At 41.0% G+C, this 17,539-nt stretch overlaps 2 protein-coding genes across 7 annotated transcripts in view; one reads left to right on the top strand and one right to left on the bottom strand.

Annotated features, from left to right (window-relative positions):
* CLCN3 (chloride voltage-gated channel 3) overlaps positions 1-10,313 on the bottom strand; it is a 122,761-nt gene extending 112,448 nt beyond the window's left edge. For 3 of the 4 annotated variants that reach the window (XM_064148830.1, XM_064148832.1, XM_064148831.1), the window contains exons 1-2: positions 10,128-10,313; positions 1,325-1,396 (exon numbers count right to left, since the gene is read on the bottom strand). The gene's annotated coding sequence lies outside the window, so the exon portion shown is untranslated. The remainder of the gene's footprint in view (positions 1-1,324; positions 1,397-10,127) is intronic. The other variant, XM_064148837.1, reaches the window with a different exon arrangement.
* Positions 10,211-17,539, top strand: part of SH3RF1 (SH3 domain containing ring finger 1) — an 81,901-nt gene continuing 74,572 nt past the window's right edge. The window contains exons 1-2 of one of the 3 annotated variants that reach the window (XM_064148827.1): positions 10,211-10,466; positions 11,941-12,421. In XM_064148827.1, the coding sequence (XP_064004897.1) occupies positions 12,041-12,421 (381 nt within the window). In that variant the 5' untranslated portion in view covers positions 10,211-10,466; positions 11,941-12,040. Of the gene's footprint in view, positions 10,467-10,673; positions 10,829-11,005; positions 11,088-11,940; positions 12,422-17,539 lie in introns of those variants that run through there. The other 2 variants (XM_064148828.1, XM_064148829.1) reach the window with 2 other exon arrangements.

Raw genomic sequence — 17,539 nt, 5'->3', positions numbered from 1 at the left:
TGTGTCAGTGATTATGAAGACCAGCAAAATGAAATGTGCACCCACCATCATGCTTTGGTACAAAGTCATTGATAAAACTGCTGAGAAGATGAGTTAGAGCCAAGTTGCTGGACTGAGGTGCAATTGCTGAGGATATTAATATATCTCCCATTCTGCTTATTCTACCACAGTGAAAGCAACCATGAGGATCAGGTTATAATTTAAACCTCTTTGTAGAAGTTTCTAACGTTCATCTGTCAAGGACAATGCAAGACTGCTTTGTGCAGTGTTAGTAAGAGAATATACAGTGTGAGGTAGGCCTGCTGAGGAGCAAAAGCTGTGTACTTAACACTATTTTAGTTTTCGCTTGCAGGTAAACTCCCTACAGATATTTTATTCCATTTTATAGCAGTTAAAAATGTGGGACATGTACAATTGAATTATTTTTTAAAATCTAGTAATTGCAAATTTGCCTGTTTTATCATATGACAAGCCATGGGGGCTTGTTAGAGGGATCACATTCATCCACAGTATGAAACAGGTGATATCCTTTCCTGCAGTTACTATCTTTAAAAAAGCTGTCTTTGATACCTCAACTCGGGTATTTTCAGTTTCAATTCAGAAGCTTGACATGCAAGACGTCTCTCCTGCCCCTTCATTATGTATTTGTGTTTTAGTGATGTCTGTAAACTATGCTGCTCACTTACAGCTATGCAGATGCTCATGGAAATTGCAGGTACCTCATTTCTGGAAATCAAACCCTGATGTTTTTCAGCCTCAGGGAACTGTATTTCCTTCTGTAAGATGACCAAGAGGTCAGAAGGCTTTGTGATCCTTGGACAGAAGACTGTATGGAATAATAGAATGAACTGGGGAGGGGAAGAAGTGCTGAAAGCATCTGGGAGCTTTTTGTGCATACTAGACAATATATTCTATACTCATTTTCTGTGACTAAGTTTACTGTTACTCAGGCCTAGAATTAGCCAAATAAAACAGCAGGGAAGCCTTCTCTGTGTTTCTTGCCTTCATTTTTCGATAGCATTTTTACATTCACTCCCTCCTCCTAATGGAAGCAGGGGGAAAAGTGCCGAGTACAGCACTAATGACATGAAGAAAAACACTGAAGAAAGCAGCAGGGAGGCCAAGGTTTTAACCACTCTCCCTCCCTTGCCCATGAAAACTTCAGTGACCTATTGACACGTCCCATGGGAAACTTAATAAATTGACAAGAGTATTTGCCAAGTAAATACAGAAAAAGGCATTAAAATAGTACTGTTTCTGACTTAATCCTCCTAAAGTCAATGAAAGTGAGTTAAAGTTCCTGCAGCAGCTGTAACATACTAACCTCATTTTAGACAGCAGTGTATGCGCATCAGGACTGATTAAAAAACACCTCCATGCACTCACGGGAATTCACCTGGAAAAATGAAAATATAAATACCAAAAATTAGGTTACAGCTTGTTTCTGGATTATCCTTCTATTTTGATTAAAATGACTATGGTTCATGTTATATAACACTACCTAGAGTCAAACCATTATTAATTTGTCATATGACAACAAAAAGGGAAGCCATTTCAAGGTTGTTATACCCCAGCTGTTTATTCTGCCATGTTTTTGCTGGGGTAAGTTACTCAAGAATGATTGTTTGGACTCTTGGGAAATGTAATGGGTTTATTACCTGCCAGTTGCTATTTTTCCTTTAAAACCTGATCAGAAATGGAGTACACTGCATCTTATGCATCTCCATGCCATTTCTCCCCACACATAGAGAACGCATCTGTTACCCAGCAACATTTGCTGGTCATTACTAACTCTGATCTACTCATGGACAACATGCCAGAAGACAGGCTGCCAAACTGGAGATCTGTGGTTTAGTTCTGGAAACTGCCCTTTTACTTCCTCCCTAGAAAATTATTTTGTTTACCCTGAAGAGGTAACTGCATCTATGCCAGTCATTATCTCCCCTCTTATGGCTTGCCCTCTTCTTCCAGTCTTTTTTATTACCAGTTATAGTCATTGATGTATGAGGTAACTTTGTGCTCCTCGTCCCTGTCATATGGAAAAGGAACAGCACAAAAAATACCATGTCTCCACACCTAAGAGAACATCTTGCACAGACCACTTGCCAACAACTGTTTTGAACACAGCTGCCTTAGCTATATTTAAGGATTAGGACATGGATTAAAAATACATCCTATTTTTGGTGTGGGTGTGACCTTAGAGAAGAGTAGTGTTAGCACTGCATTGATGCAGTTTGCATTGATACTTGTGGAGAGATTTTTGGCACACTTACCAATTGTCAGTGCTACATCCACATGCACAGAGTTGCTATTCACATTTTCTGGGACACATGGGAAAACACTGCTTGAAAATGGGTTTGACTATAGCTCATATAAAGCGTATATGGAAGAGATATTTAAGGGCTGATTCTCAGCTAACAGGATGGAATCCAACTGCCTATTTTCTTTGGCTCAGAGAGTCAGTTTGATATGATTAACATTTTCAGAGCTGGCTTCACAAAGAAACAGCTACAGGGTTGGTTTTGAGATGGGTTGGGTTTCGGGGTTATTTTTGGTGTTGTGTTAGTGAATAAATATTTTATAGCCTGAATTCCTAGTTCGGCAGAATCAGTGAGTTCAGGCTGTGGGACAACATAAGTAAGCACAAAGGCTGGGATTTATTGCTAGTAATGATCTATGAGATAAGATTTTCAACTAAGCCGGTGCAGAGGTCTCTTGCCAGATGTGTGGGAGTGAAAGTGACACAAATCTTTAAAAAAAATAAAAATTCGTTGGCAGTCCCACAGTGATTACACAGCCGCCTAGCGCTAGCAGCCACAGAAAATTCATCTGGCATCTCAGTGTCTTAATCGACTTAATACCCAAGTCCCAGGCTTTATAAAAAAAATACACTGTAATACACTCCATAAATTTATCTCACTTTCTTAATCATATTTTGAGCAAGGAAAGTTTTAGATTTTTTTTTCTCTATATTCATGTTTGTAAGGAACCGTGGTAGCATAAAGATAGTGCTGCTACAAAACCAAACCAAACCAAACCCCAACAACTGGGCAACTTCTCCATTTATTCCCTTTCATCCAAATCTAACTCAGATCTCAGATTTAAGCCATGTTGGAAATGATTGCTTTTTTCTTCTAAGATATTGCAGACAAAAGCAATGGTACACTGTTCACTAGTGTAGTGGTGGTTCACTGATCACATCCAAACCTCTGCTTGTATCCTTTTATTAAATGTACTAGAAATTGCAGGTAGCTGAAGCCATAAAGGAGCTTCTGCACCTTTCAGACAATCTAAGAAATAAAACTTTTGCTGTTGGGAAAACAATAGCTTCTACTTCCTTCATAGTAGCTTCTACTTTCCTAGTAGCAGTCAAAGAACAGTGTTTACCTTGACATAAAGACTGCTTGACATAAAGACTGCTTTGCCTGCTGTGGAATGAAAATGTTAGTGCACTTTAAATGCTGCAACACATATTTTTATATATATTCTAGTACACAAAGTCTTACAAAACCTATCTTATCACTCATTTATGTTGGATACCACAGCAGAACTGTTTAAGTGTGGCAGAGATGTTTGAAAAAGAAACGTGCTGATAATTCTACTTGCATGTCAAGATAGGTCTGCCCAGCAGGAAGTTTGAGTAGGAAAAATGCTATTTAAAGGAAAGAAATCTCTTTGGAAAAGTAGCTGAGCATGGTTTTAAGAACTAACATGACAACTGTGGTTTTTGTTGATTTGGCATACTATCAAACTGTTAAGAGTGCTCAAGATTCGAAACCAGCTTAGTTTAGAATTTAAACAAGCAAGTAAATTCTTGTAAATTTTGCTCTAAACCACCTGAGTTTCCTATGGAAAGATGTCACGTATTTATCCTGGAGTGCCCTACCAGTTCCTGCTCCTAAGCTCGTGAGCATGGCACAGCTACATTCAGACTCTGCTGAGGGACAAAATCCAAACTGACTCCCACTGCTAAGGAGATCTAGGTGAAGGGAGTATGGTGATTTTCAAAGTGATTTCCTGATTTGAACAGTAGGATGAACTGCAGGACTCACCACATGTCATGACCCAGTGTCCTGAACCAACCCTGGGCCGCAGGGGAGGTTGTGTTATGATTCAGAAATTCCCTTGGAGTAAATAAAAGTGAAGCAACAGCTGATGCTTTGGGTTTATCAGAGCAAATGAAAACTCTCAGTAATGGGTCAGAGCAGAGCATAGGACTCTGAGGCTTTGGTCAAGGATATTTGATCTATGAGAATCATAGAATCACCCAGGTTGGAAGAGACCTCCAAGATCATCCAGTCCAACCTAGCACCCAGCCCTATCCAGTCATCTAGACCATGGCACTAAATGCCTCATCCAGGCTTTTCTTGAACACCTCCAGGGATTGCGACTCCACCACCTCCCTGGGCAGCCCATTCCAATGCCAGTCACTCTCTCTGTGAAGAACTTCCTCCTAACATCCAGCCTATACTTCCCCCAGCACAACTTGAGACTGCGTCCCCTTGTTCTGTTGATGGTTGTCTGGGAGAAGAGACTGACCCCCACCTGGCTAGAACCTCCCTTGAGGTAGTTGTAGACAGCAATGAGGTCCCCCCTGAGCCTCCTCCAGGCTAAACAACCCCAGCTCCCTCAGCCTCTCCTCATAGGGTTTGTGTTCCAGGCCTTTCACCAGCTTTGTCACCCTTCTCTGGACATGTTCCAGCACCTCAACATCTCTCTTGAATTGAGGGGCCCAGAACTGGTCACAGTACTCAAGATGTGGCCTGACAGTTAATTTAAATGCAGGACTTCTCTAAATAAAACAGCACAGTGCTTATTTATGAAATTTACTGACTTAGTCTGTCTCACAGGATTTTGAGAGAAACTGTAGTGCATTTCTAGAAATACAACAAAAGACAGAATCTGTGAACTACAGATGTGACATGATGGATACAGACTTCTCCCAATGCCCACAGCCTCCTTCCAACTGCACAGTCCATGTACAAAATTGTCTCTCTTTCTCCTCAACAGTTTCACCTCCTCCTATGTAATATTTGCTGTTCAAATATTATACATGCCAAGTATCCAGTGTCCAGAAGTTCAGCCTCTTTTAGATGACTTGGTAATGAGGTGTGGTAATGAAGACTAAGTAAACTTTTATGGATGTTGAATATCCATCATGATATTATGCTTTTGCTTATTTAAAAAAAAAAAAATAGAAGTTTGGGCCCCACAACTGTGAGTTTTTAATGCTCCAAACATTTGTCACAACATTCCTCAACAACAAAACTGGAGTTCACAGTCACTCCAACCCACTATCACTTGATGTAGGTGATTACAGTTCTGAGTGGTCTCAGTATAGAGTCAGTTAACATAAAAATTCCACTTCAATATTTATGCAATTATTGGTTTACTGTTCATATGAAACAGCTTTACCCTGTGATTTGTGCATAGCCTTTGCAAGTAGGGAAAATATTAAAAGCTTTAATAGCTTAAAGTTTACTAACAATATGGCAAACGATTAAAACAGCAAGTGAGTATTCCAGAAAGTCTAGGACTGTCAGCAATTCTAAAATACATCATGAATCACTTGCAAATATTTCTGAAAGTAGATCTAAACAAGATTGAGAGATACCTAGAAAAGCATTAAACAAAAGATCTGGTAAGCTCTGTCCCCACACGAATCTCCCCTTTGGACACAGCACTAATGGTAGAGGCAGAGGAGCATTAAGACCTACTTTTCAGCCTCAAAGATTAAAAAAATCTTTCAGTTTTAGAATAACTTTCTAAATTAATGTATCCATTAATTTCTGTACTTCTAAAATCTTCGCAGCTGTGCCATCTAGTTTGATTTCATTAAGTAAACATTTTCCTTTGCTTTTTGTTTAACCTTGTTTCTAGTAAGGGCAATTTCAAGCTTGCTGGTTAATGAGATGCAGGCACTATGTTCTCATCAGTGTAGTATTCATTAAATCAAGTTCTTGACCACCTACATACCTTACTGCATTTCTGCAAGGTATGGCACTGGATGCTACAGCTGGACTATGTGGATCACATATGCACCTATAAGCCCAGTGTTTTCCTATGACAGTGGCAATGTCTTGAAGTAACAAAGATCTTACCTAAAGAGTGAGAATTTGTAACATGTTTACTCTTTAATGCCACAGCCACTTTTTCTATTGCTTATTAACACAAATTAAGTTATTAGAAAACCATCAGCATGTGTGAAGGTAGTCTCCGCTTCACATTGTCAGAGAGAGATAGTTCACAACATTAACACACAAATTATATTCTCCTCAAGGAAATAGGAGACTAAAAAGTCACCAAAAATAAATATCATCTCTGTTTTGTCAGGTCTGAGATGCAGCCAGGCAACTTTTATCTATGTGCTGCAATTGCCAGTATAAAGCCAGTAATATCAGCATGGATACCAGTGGGAAAACTCTTACTAAACTTATGTTAGGGAGACTTTTGCATGACCTTTGAAAGGAAATTTCTGCTACATCTCCAGAGGCCATTTTACAAGGAAACCAGATTAACCTTTTAGGTCTGTGCTCACAATCTGCACTGCACGGAAAAGATGGGACAATTACAAATGGAAAAGCATCCTTTCTTACAAAAAAAAAAATTCAAATATTAGATCTTTATATGTACTTATTTGTTTCAATAGGTATCATCATAATAGTAAAACTTAATTGCTGAACTTACAAATGAAAAATAAAAATAAATAATCAGCCTGTGAGTGCCATGAGACACTATCTTCTATTTTCTTTCTCATAGGACGTAACACCTCGTTACTTGGTTCTTATTACCCTTGAGTCTTCCATTAGTAATATCAAGATTTTAAAGATGGAATTCACAAATAACTTAAATATGCCCTCGTAAGTTCTCACAGGCCAGTTTTCTCTACTGAGTACTCAGTTGTCTTCTACAAATACAAACATACAGACTGCTTACATGACTTTTTCAGGCATGTGGGTTATCCTGCCATCAGGGTCACAATCTACAGGGATATTTTGTAGCATTAGTGTGGAGATAGGGCACAGTTTTATTTTCCAATGCATTAGTCTATTTTAATGCATTTAATGCTGTTGCTGTTTTCTGCATTAGTTTACAAATGTCTGTATGTTTCAAAAGATTTCCACTGTAACAGTTGGAGTCTTATTCTTACATCACTTAGTCTTATATTACTTCTTAGTTAAATTTCCTAAGGAACTAGATGTAGATAATTACCAAGTGCATCTATCAACCTCTCTTACCAGCCATTTATAATCCACTGACAGAATATTTGTATAAATATTAAGGTTCTATAGTTTTTTTGGAAAACAGTGGTCATATCCAGGAAAGATCTAAAATTTCATTTTCCCTCTGCAGAAAAGGGTACTGCAAAGGTCAAGTTCCTTCATCTGCTTAGCCTGTCAACTTAGGAATTAGCCACTGTGGCTCAAGGCCAAAGACAGTTTACACTGCCTTCCATTTTAAAGGCAGAGCAAAAATCTAAGGATACTCAGATGTTGTAGAAACCAGAATGACTGCTGAAGGATTTAGGGAGCAATATTAAGTATGATTGCTTTGGTAGAGAGGGCTGAAGACCTGGGGCGGTATCTTTAGGTTGGTGGGCTCACATACAAAGGTACTGGCAAAAGGAAAGAAGCAGCACGGAGAACATGCCAGGCTTATTGCACCAGGAATGCTGGACACAAAAAGAAAGAAACCAGGCATTACCAACTCTAGTACTGATATTTTGTCTTTTTCTGTTCTGCTTATCACCCTTTGCTTCTTCCTTTACCCAACTACTTCCACATGAAGCGAAACTGCAATAACTGGAGGGAAAAAAGTGCCTGGAAACCAACTTCAGAAGAACAGCTTGTAAAATTGTAAAATATGTTTTCACAAATATGAATATTAATACGTACACATTGTGGAAATACAGGAATTTTAGTAAATGGAGGGCCTTTTCCTTCAAATTTATGATGGTACTGGTTATTTGCCCTGTGCAATTGCTTCTTTTATCGCTTTGTGAAAGCTGTGCAAGGAACTAATGAACTATACACAAGAATGGAATGGTTTCAAAGAACGGCAGTCTCCTTGTGTAAAATATATGCAAAGTGTGCAGTTCCTTGCTTATGGCTGGAAATGAGAATGAATAAATGCTTCAGTGTAATAGCAATTCTGTTTCTGGTGTCAGCTTATTCAAGCCAGTCGGAGTCAAACACTTCATCCGTAAGAGGGCAGTGGTGTACATCATCAGGCACACCCACAGCACTTGATATTTGTTTGAAAATTAACCACTGCCTCAGTTCAGGAAGTAACGTATTTATCTGATACCCTTCAGAATGTTTAGTGCTTTGGCTAGTATCCCAAGATATATTTAGTGTTTTGCAGACTTTAAAGAAAACATTATCAAGGCCCACTCCTAGTAAGGGGCTAATCTTTTTATCCTGCTCCCCTGAACTTTCATCTTGCTTCCCTGGTGCACCACCTGTATTGTAAATTCCTCTATCATTTTAATAGATATGTTACATTCCTTAGGCAGCAAACTATGTTTAGACAACAATAATTGTGTTGCTTAGAAAATTATGCTGGAAAGGGTGGCAAATCATTGTCATGGGATCTTGAGATGCTATGGCCAAAAGGAAAATCCAGTTGTGAGCTGAACTTTTGTTTAAATGACTCTGTATTTTAAATGTACTGATTATTCTTGTTTCTATAGTGGCAGCTACACAAGACATGAGAATATTAAGTGTCAGATGTTTATACTCTTCTCTCCTGTTTATATTACGATACCATGTGTGAAGCACAGACACAAGCCAGAACCCTATTTGTATCAGAAACTCCAGAATTCATGGGGAAGGAAACCTCATTTCTTAACAAACCATAGATATTTCACACTTTCAATATTTCTACTGCTGCTACTAGTAAAAGAAATTAGAGATGCGTGCAGTGTGTGCACGTATTTGGAAATGCTAATAATGGCAGAATATCATTAACATAGAAAACAACCAAGCTAACAAGTCCAGAGAGCAAGAAAGAAAAGCCTCTCGCACTATCAACTTCTACACAAACCTACATAACCTATGGGAAAAAAAAGGAAAAAACCCGCAGCTTTTTATATGCACACAAAAAGCAGGAAAGATAGCAACAAACATGAATAGCTCAAAACTATACCCACAAGAAGGAAGCTTTTGAAAAGCTTTCAGATTGCTTCATTTTTGATGTGCAGCTGACAGGATAATTAAATGGAGCTTATACATTTAGGTTTTTTTTCCATTATCCATAGGGAAGGTGCCTCATCTGATTTAAAAAAAATGCATTTTAGAAAATCCTTTTTATCGTTTGTTTTAATGCTAATTTGTATGTACCTTAGGGCTCCTCCTCCATTTCCACAGCCTTGTGGAGAAGTATTTCACACAGACCTCCACCAAAGTGGTCACTTCATCTCCTGAACACAGATACGTGGATCAAGACACACTCACAGTCCAATCTGGGCCAATATCTGAGCGGATTATTTGAGCAACGCTAACAGATAACTTTGTCATCCTGACAGAGGCACACTCCTCCTCGAGATGATTTACGCTGTCATTCGACCTCACTACAGGGCGGTCCGCAAGAGCCTGAGAGCACTGCTTGCACCCGGGCGCAGCACACCATGTGATACGGTATCTACCTGACTCCTGTTCCTACCCTCCACCTCGGCCTCGGCCGCAGCCCAGAGGCGGGAAACATCGCGACGACCCCGACCCTGGCCTCATCCCTTCCGACCGAGACGCTGCGCCGGGAGCAGAGGGCATACAGCCAGGGTCGGACTCAAGCGCCCCGCGCGGGGTGGACCCCTCGCCCCATACAAGCTCCGTCCGCCTGCGAAGCGTTTCCTTGGCCGGGTGGCTGTGGGCTCTCCCGGTTCTTCCTTCCGTGGGACCTGGCAGCTAGGCCTGATTTACTAGAGAGAGCCGGAGGAGCCCTCCGACCATTCATCCGCCCGCCCGCCCGCTTTTCCCACAGCCACCCTCACGCTGCTGGCCGCAGCTCCAGCTGCCTGGCCGGGCTCCCCCGTCTCACAGACCGGGCGGGGTACGCCTGCTCCCAGAAAGGCGACAGATGCCCCGTCCCGGCAAGCCCTCCCCGCTACCCCGGTCACCCCACGGCACCTGGCGAGGGGGCGGTGGGGAGGAACGGCGGCCGTCACGGCCCAGCCCCGCGGCCCGCCCCCTCTCCTGAGGGGTGGTGCTGCTGCTGCTGAGGGGAGGTGGCCCTGGCCGGGCTGGGCCCGGTCGGGTCGGGGGCCACCCATCCCGCGGCCCCCTCAGCGGGGCGGTGCTGGGTGGGGCGGTGCCGCCCCTTACGTCAGCACTGCGCGGCGGGGCGAGGAGGGGACGCGAGCCTCGGCGCTGCCGCGGCGGGAGAGGCACCGGTGGGGCCAGCGGCGGCTCCTCACGGAAACAAAGCGGGGGCGGCGCAGCACCTCCGACTGTCTGCTACTCCACAGGGTGAGAGTTGGGTGAGGGAGGGGATGGGGGGCGGTGCTTGGCTTCTCTGGGGACCCTCCCGCGCCCCCTGAGGGGCGGCTCGTCTCAGCGCGGCGGAGGGGCCGCAGGCCCGACCTCTCCCTTCCCTTCACCGCCGCGGGGTGGGGTGACAGCCCTGTGCCCTGCGCCTGCCTCCTGCCGGCCCCCTTCCTCCCGCCCCGCTGCGGGATGTACCTTTTGGGCGTCCCATCTCGGTTCGTCCCTGCTCTCGAAGGGTTCGCGGAGGGGTGCATGTAGTCTGCCGCGAGCGTCCCTGCCTGCGAATCGCATTTAAGGGGAGGATCGGGGAAATAAATCGGAATGGGCGCGGAGCCTGAAAGCAGGTAGGTGCGGGACAGACGCTTCTACTTTCGTCCGGCACTCGGGAAGCCGAGCGAGCCGCTTCCGCAGGCCGGATGCTGGTGATGGGTGGAGAGGCTCAAGTTCGCCCGGATCCTGGCCTCGGTAGCCCCCGAGGCGCAGGACTTCACCGACAGGCTCTTGCCGTACCGTACCGCACCGCCGCGGGAAGCGCTAGGGTAGCGATGTGAGCCAGAGCTGTCTTGCCGCGCCAAGTACGCGGACGCGTAGCGATGAGGACTGGTGAGCTCAACAAGCCATTTTTACCCTGGTGAGGCAGCCTAGTGTGACTTCTCGCAGAATGACCTTTTTTAGGGAGCTTTTCTGTGGTGGAGTTTTTACCCTCGAATTTTCCTGTTCCTTGTTGCACACGCTGAGGCAGGCTGAAGGCTTGCCGCTGCCTCTTTCGGTGCATACGCAGCAGCACTCGCCTTGTCCTAACGATATGGCAGTAGCACTTCCTGCTGTAAATCACTTCGCAATAGTTTTTGAAGCGCTTCTTAAAGGCAACACTGTAATAAGCCGCCTTGTCACTGCCTGTGGTAAGCATAAAATCTTGTGAGCTAGAGGCTGTTTTCAAGACTGATATATCCAATGTGCTGCCATTTTAACAGAAATAGTACAAATGTAGTCTGCTCTTGGCTTAGTCTTGGCATACATGTAATTCCCCTTGCTATGCCATGTTGGTTTATAGTCAGCTGTTCGAAACCCAGTTGTACTTCCTTTTGTTGTTGTCTTGTGAAAAAAAATCACAAAAAATGTTCAGAGATACAGGTGTATTGAGCAAGAACTATAAAAACTAAGCTTTATTATAATACAGTACAGGAACAATTTGAAAATGAAATCACTTAGGTAAACTTATATGGAAACTTGAATTTAAAAGCAGCTGATAGCATTTATTATAGCTATTTAGCTAAGTAGATACATTGATATAGAGTGCTGTCATTAGTTATTGCTATTTTGATGTTTCTTACATTTATTGAAAGTACTTAGTGAATTAGGTACCATTTTGTTTGCTTTTAGTGTGAATGTTTTCATATAAGTCTTGCTGACTCTTCACAGTTTATTAATATGTTTTTTCCTCAAAAAAATTCAGGCAATGGTCAGAAGAGGCATGGATGTAACATGATATCCTGGGAGTACTCAAAACACAAATTTTGCAAGAGTTTGATTTTAAGTTAAGTAATACAAGGAAAATGGATGAGTCAGCTTTGCTGGATCTATTGGAGTGTCCTGTTTGCTTAGAACGCCTTGATGCTTCTGCAAAAGTCTTGCCTTGCCAGCACACGTTTTGTAAACGCTGTCTGCTGGGCATTGTGAGCTCTCGAAATGAGCTTCGATGCCCAGAGTGCAGGACTTTAGTGGACTGCAGTGTTGACGAACTTCCCAGTAATATTTTGCTTGTTAGACTACTGGATGGCATCAAACAGAGGCCTCGAAAACCCAGCGCTGGTGGTGGAGCTGGTAGCACAAATGCTTTAAGGGTTCCCATCAGCACTAATTGTGGATCAAAAGACCTGCAGAACTCTCAAGTTGGACAGCAGCAAAGAGTGCAAGCACGGAGCCCTCCTGTTAGGGTAAGCATTGTGGTGATGATATTTTGTTGTGATTGTATCTTTTCCTGCACTCTTTAAACTTGATGCCCTCTGCTTCAGGATAAAGGCAGTTAGATAGTGAATATGGCAAACCAAAGTCTTTTTGACAATTGTTGTAGATTTCGAGGAAAACATATTAATGTCTTTGTCAGTATTGACTTTACTGTTATGCAAGTACCACTGATATTTCCTTATTAAAACTCCCAGTTGGTAAGGAGAATAAAAATGTCTTGGTACCTTAACTGTCTTATTAAAAGGAAGTAAAATAGCACAAGGTAATTTAGGTGGAAAGCTTAAGTAATTGTTAAGGATAAACAGCATGAGGAAGACTTGAAATTATTCTTGGTTTCTAAACTGTAAGGCTAGGGATTTATTTTGGCTCTTGCGCTTTCCGTAATGATTCTGATGCAGTAAATTCCTCATGAGTTAAACAACAAATGCTGAATGTAACCAGGGAAGTTACCTTCTTGTTGAAACCCATGACGGCTTTGCCATTGGTTTGTAAGGAGCCATATTTGTGCTTCCCTTTCTTTGAAAAGAAGTCTTTGTATTGCTGTGATCTGGTAAGTTATTTACACTCTCAGTTCTCACCCCATCTTTAATTAGTTTATCCTCAATATGTTTTTCAAGTGATTTGGAAAATTACTGTGGTAGAAAGACCTTGCCTTCTGTGTATACTCTTTTCCCTTCTTAGGATCTGTGCAACCTGTAGACTCTGTCATAACTTAGTCAGCACTTGGTAGCTTCATGTATGATTATCCATTCTAGAGCCTGTACTGAGGAAATATGATTTTATGAGATGACTGACCTTGCTTTGCTTTTTCTAATGACAAGGCTGAACAGCTTCTCTGAAAGGTTGTTCCACCCACTTTGTGATGGTTGCGTATTCAAAGTTAATGTGTTTGAAGTGGAGTTTCTGAATGGTTTAGGTGGTTTCCTTATTGTCAGGTTTATTTTTAAGAAATGTCTTAAAGAGTTCCAAGGAGAGGGCTTAAACATGTATTTGGCAAGACTAATATTTATTTTCAATTATAGTTGAATATTTTTTAGCTTACTTATCCTACGAAGGAAGTCTTACACTGATTTGTTCTCAGTTGTACTTACATGATTTAAATGTCTCTAAAACATCTTAGGCACAACTATTAAGTTTGCATTGGGTTTTAAAATACAAGTGCTCTTCCATTAGATTGTGTTGTTTTTTCTCCTTGGTAGAGACTCTCATTAGGTTCTTCAGCATACAAAAATAATAATTATCATGCCACTTCCTGTTAATGAGTTTTGTTCTGAATATAGATTAATTGGTAAGGGAGAAGAGAAAATAATGGTCTTTAGTTTTCGCTCTCTTTTTTTTTTTTTTCTTTCTCCTTTCAGAAGGTAAACCTCAATCAAAAAAAAAGACAAACTGCAGAGAAGCTTCAACAGTATCAAAATCAGTCTGGTATTCTCCAGAACTTTAACACGTTTACCTTCATACCTTGCATTTGCAAAAGCTCTTCAACTTATTGCAAATTACTCATATAACTTGTTTAATGTATTTTCATATTGACCTTTGTAAATAACTGCTGCTTCTTCCAAAAGGCTTTTGGTGTGGCAGTGTACTACATATACATTTTAGAGTTTCTCAATGCCTTACTAGAGGAATTACCTTGAATATGGAATATTCCATCCCTTTTTTTAATGTCCTATTGTGCAACATGTGCATTTCCAGATGTGCAGAATAGAAAGTGATAAGATGTTGCTTCAGTTTATTGGTTATGCTGCATGTATGTGCCATTAAAGCTATGACTATGTGCATTTGTTATGCAATTAACTGATACTCCGTGTACATTCGTAATAGATGTTAATGTTCTACAGTAAGTCTGGATACATCTTTGTTTCTGGGGTTTCACAGGCATTTTTATGTTTTCTTTCCTCTGGGAGTTGGGGAAAGATGATATTCTCATCTTTTGTCCACTCTGTCCAGAGCTTTTTCCACCAGGAAGGCAGTACTTTTGAAAACTTGAGCTGACTCTGAAAGATAAGAAGGAGGAGGTAAAATAATTATTTCCTATGTGAGAAGTATTATTAAAAAAAAAAAATCCAGAAAACAAAATGCCAATTTAATGGACAGTATTGAGGTGAATGCCCTGTTTGTTTTGCTGACTATAGCATAAAAATAGTTGGAAGTACAATTCCTCTATGGGAATTCTAGAGGAAAAACAGTTTTTAGATAAGTGGCAGAGTCAGATTTCCTAAGCTAATTTTCCTGAAGGGAAACTAGTAAATGAAAGTTGCTGTTATGTTAAATGAAGTGAATGTGGATGCAGGCTGTCAAGTCATAAACATTCTGCTTATACCCTGAAGTAATACTGAGCTCATAAATGCTCTTTCAGAGGATGCTGTAATTTTCAGGAAAGGTTAATACATCATGTACTGCAGTGTGATTTCCTGAGCTGTATCAATGACTATGGGGTTGCTACCCCTGTTACGGCACAGTACTATGTATATTGTGTTCTCTGTATGTATGTGCAAATAGATGGAGGTAAACAAATGGTTCCTTGAGTCTTAATACTAATGAAGCTGGATGGGTGGTGGGATTAACAAATACTGTGCCTCTAATAACCTTGTTTCTTTCTGTAACCTTTATAATCTTTCACTACTGTAACTTCAGTTTTTCCCTATTTCTTTCTGTTCCCTGCTGGATTGATGCATAAAGCCTTCTGTGCCTTTTCCCGCGTACCAGTTGGACAAAGGCAAGCATACTACTTGTAAAGGGTTAACCCTCCTGGGGCAGTGGTCTTGAACCTGACCCCAGGTCCCTCTGGCACTTCCCCGGGGGTGGGTCTGAACCTGGCCCCCAGTGTAGTGGTTAGCCTGCTCCCACTTCCTGTCTACCCCCTTATAAAAACTGAGGAACGTCCTGTTTATCTCTCTGTTGCCCTGCCTGCCTGTTTGATAACGCTTTGTTGCTGCTACTCTTTGTTTTACCAAGTGGTCGTTGTTGCATCTGGTGGACAAAACCAAATCGTGATTCTGCCTCCTTCCATAGCCATCAATCTGGTTGTATATATATACTTTATCTTGGTTTTTTCCATTCCCTGTACCTCTTTGTGACTCCCCTACCTTGCATAGTTTCTGTTTTATTGTTGAAGTTTTTTTTATTTTAACTTCCAAATCCAAGTGAGACTAATTATTTGGGTGTATTTTACCTTTTCCTTTCTACATCTAATTAATTTCTTTCCAAAAGCGGGGAGAGGGGAAGGTGTCCTATAATTGTATTGGTTCTGTTAGCTATATTTTGAGTCTTTGGGAAGCTTAAACTGCAACCAAGACACTACTGTACCTAATGGAAGACTGCTGACTGCATCCTGGTAGCAACTGATTCTGTGTTATGGTAACTGCCCTAGAGAAGAGAGTTCAAGGTGGTGGCTCAGTTTGACTATTTAGCAGTATTCAGAAATCTGATAAGAGGTGAAATAAGTGCTGTAGTTGTCTACATAGCACTTGCTTGACTACTGAGATCATGACAGAAAACTTATTAGATTAGAAAATAAGTCTGAAAATACATGTTCATAGATCAATAACTTTATTAAAGTATTGAAAATAAATAAGAGACCTTCCAAGCACAGCAGCAAATTTATGTTCAAACAGATGTTTAAATTTGCTCAGAACAAGAATTAGCAGTGTAAAATAGTATGCAGAAACGTCCTGTAAGTAAACATCTACTGGTCAGATCCTCTTGGAGGAGGCTCACATTGTGAGAGTAGATTGAAGTTTCAGGTGTGCCACTTGGAGGAAAAAGTGATTGTAGAAATGCGCAAGAAAAGTTAGTTTTGTGATGGGTATTTGTAATAGTAGGCTGGAGAATCATTGCTTGATGATACCTCTTTTGTACAAGATCTACTGTTCCCTTTATTGAAAGAAAACAAAACTAAAAAAAAGTGAATCTTGTCTTTGTGGTTTTAATTTTGCATTACTGCATATGTTCTATCCTATAAAAGTAAGGAGTGTCAAGTGTAATTCAATGTGTGAAATAAGAATGTGAAGATAGGTGCTTATCCATATTCTGGAGTGATCATTGGAAAATATTTTGGGAAGTCTCTAAATCGTGTGTGCACATTTTTATTCTCACTCTGTCTGAAGTACCAGGTCCTACTTTTACAAATTACAATTTTAATTACTTCTCTGTAACACATTTGTATCTCAAGTTAAGCTACAGAAAACATAAAGGGATTTATAATGTAAAAGCCAAATAGACTGCCATAGTGTTCACGTGTTTCCTCTCTAAGTGAAGAGAGGGAGAATAAGCAAAAGGAAGAATTGTCTCAGTATCTAAAGGCATTGGGCTAGGATTGAGAGCTTCCAGGTGCAGTTCCTGGCTTTGCCACAGACATCCCTTTATACCCTTGCAAAGAGTCATTCAGAGCTCATTGTGCCTCTGTTTCCCATCTGCAGATATGACTGATAGTACTGTCTTTGTTTGACTCTCTATTTAAGCTGTATACTCTTTAGAGCAGAAATTGACTTTTTTGGATGTATCTATAGGATGGTTTACAATGGATCCACAGTCTCTGCTGAGGTCAGTAGATATTGTTCTTCACATCATTGACTTCCACATTACTGCAGAACTGTTCATAATCCACTTCCTGTATCAGAGATGGTCCAGTGCTTAGTGTTACAATGCTAAAAGGATTTAGTTCTGTTTGGATATTTACTAGGGAATTGCTTAAATACCTTAGTGAGGAAAAAGCTAGGTGCTTAAAAATCTGTGGAAGCTGGTGTTCTGTTCTTTAGCAAGAGAAATCTGTGTCTAACTGGCATGCTGGTTTGCAAATTTGAGTGCGTTTTGAGAAGAATAAAAAGAGAAAATCTAGTGTGCATGGTCTTGATAGTATAGAAACATTGTTTCATTCTTTGAACCTCGACTGTGTTCTTTAACCTGCCAGCTGACATTAATCTGATTGATGAAATAGCTGAGAAACTAGTGTAATCCCTTTATTTAGAAAATAGGTGGGTTTTGAAGTAACTGCATCTATGAACTAAAACCCAAATCTATGGTATTTTAAGTGTGATACTCAAATATCTCTTTACTTTGTTTCTGCTGCCTCTTTTGTGTCTCTC

This window comes from Pogoniulus pusillus, chromosome 9 (assembly GCF_015220805.1).
Source record: "Pogoniulus pusillus isolate bPogPus1 chromosome 9, bPogPus1.pri, whole genome shotgun sequence".
Taxonomy (NCBI): Eukaryota; Metazoa; Chordata; class Aves; order Piciformes; family Lybiidae; genus Pogoniulus; species Pogoniulus pusillus.
This window is presented reverse-complemented; position numbering and strand designations above follow the sequence as displayed.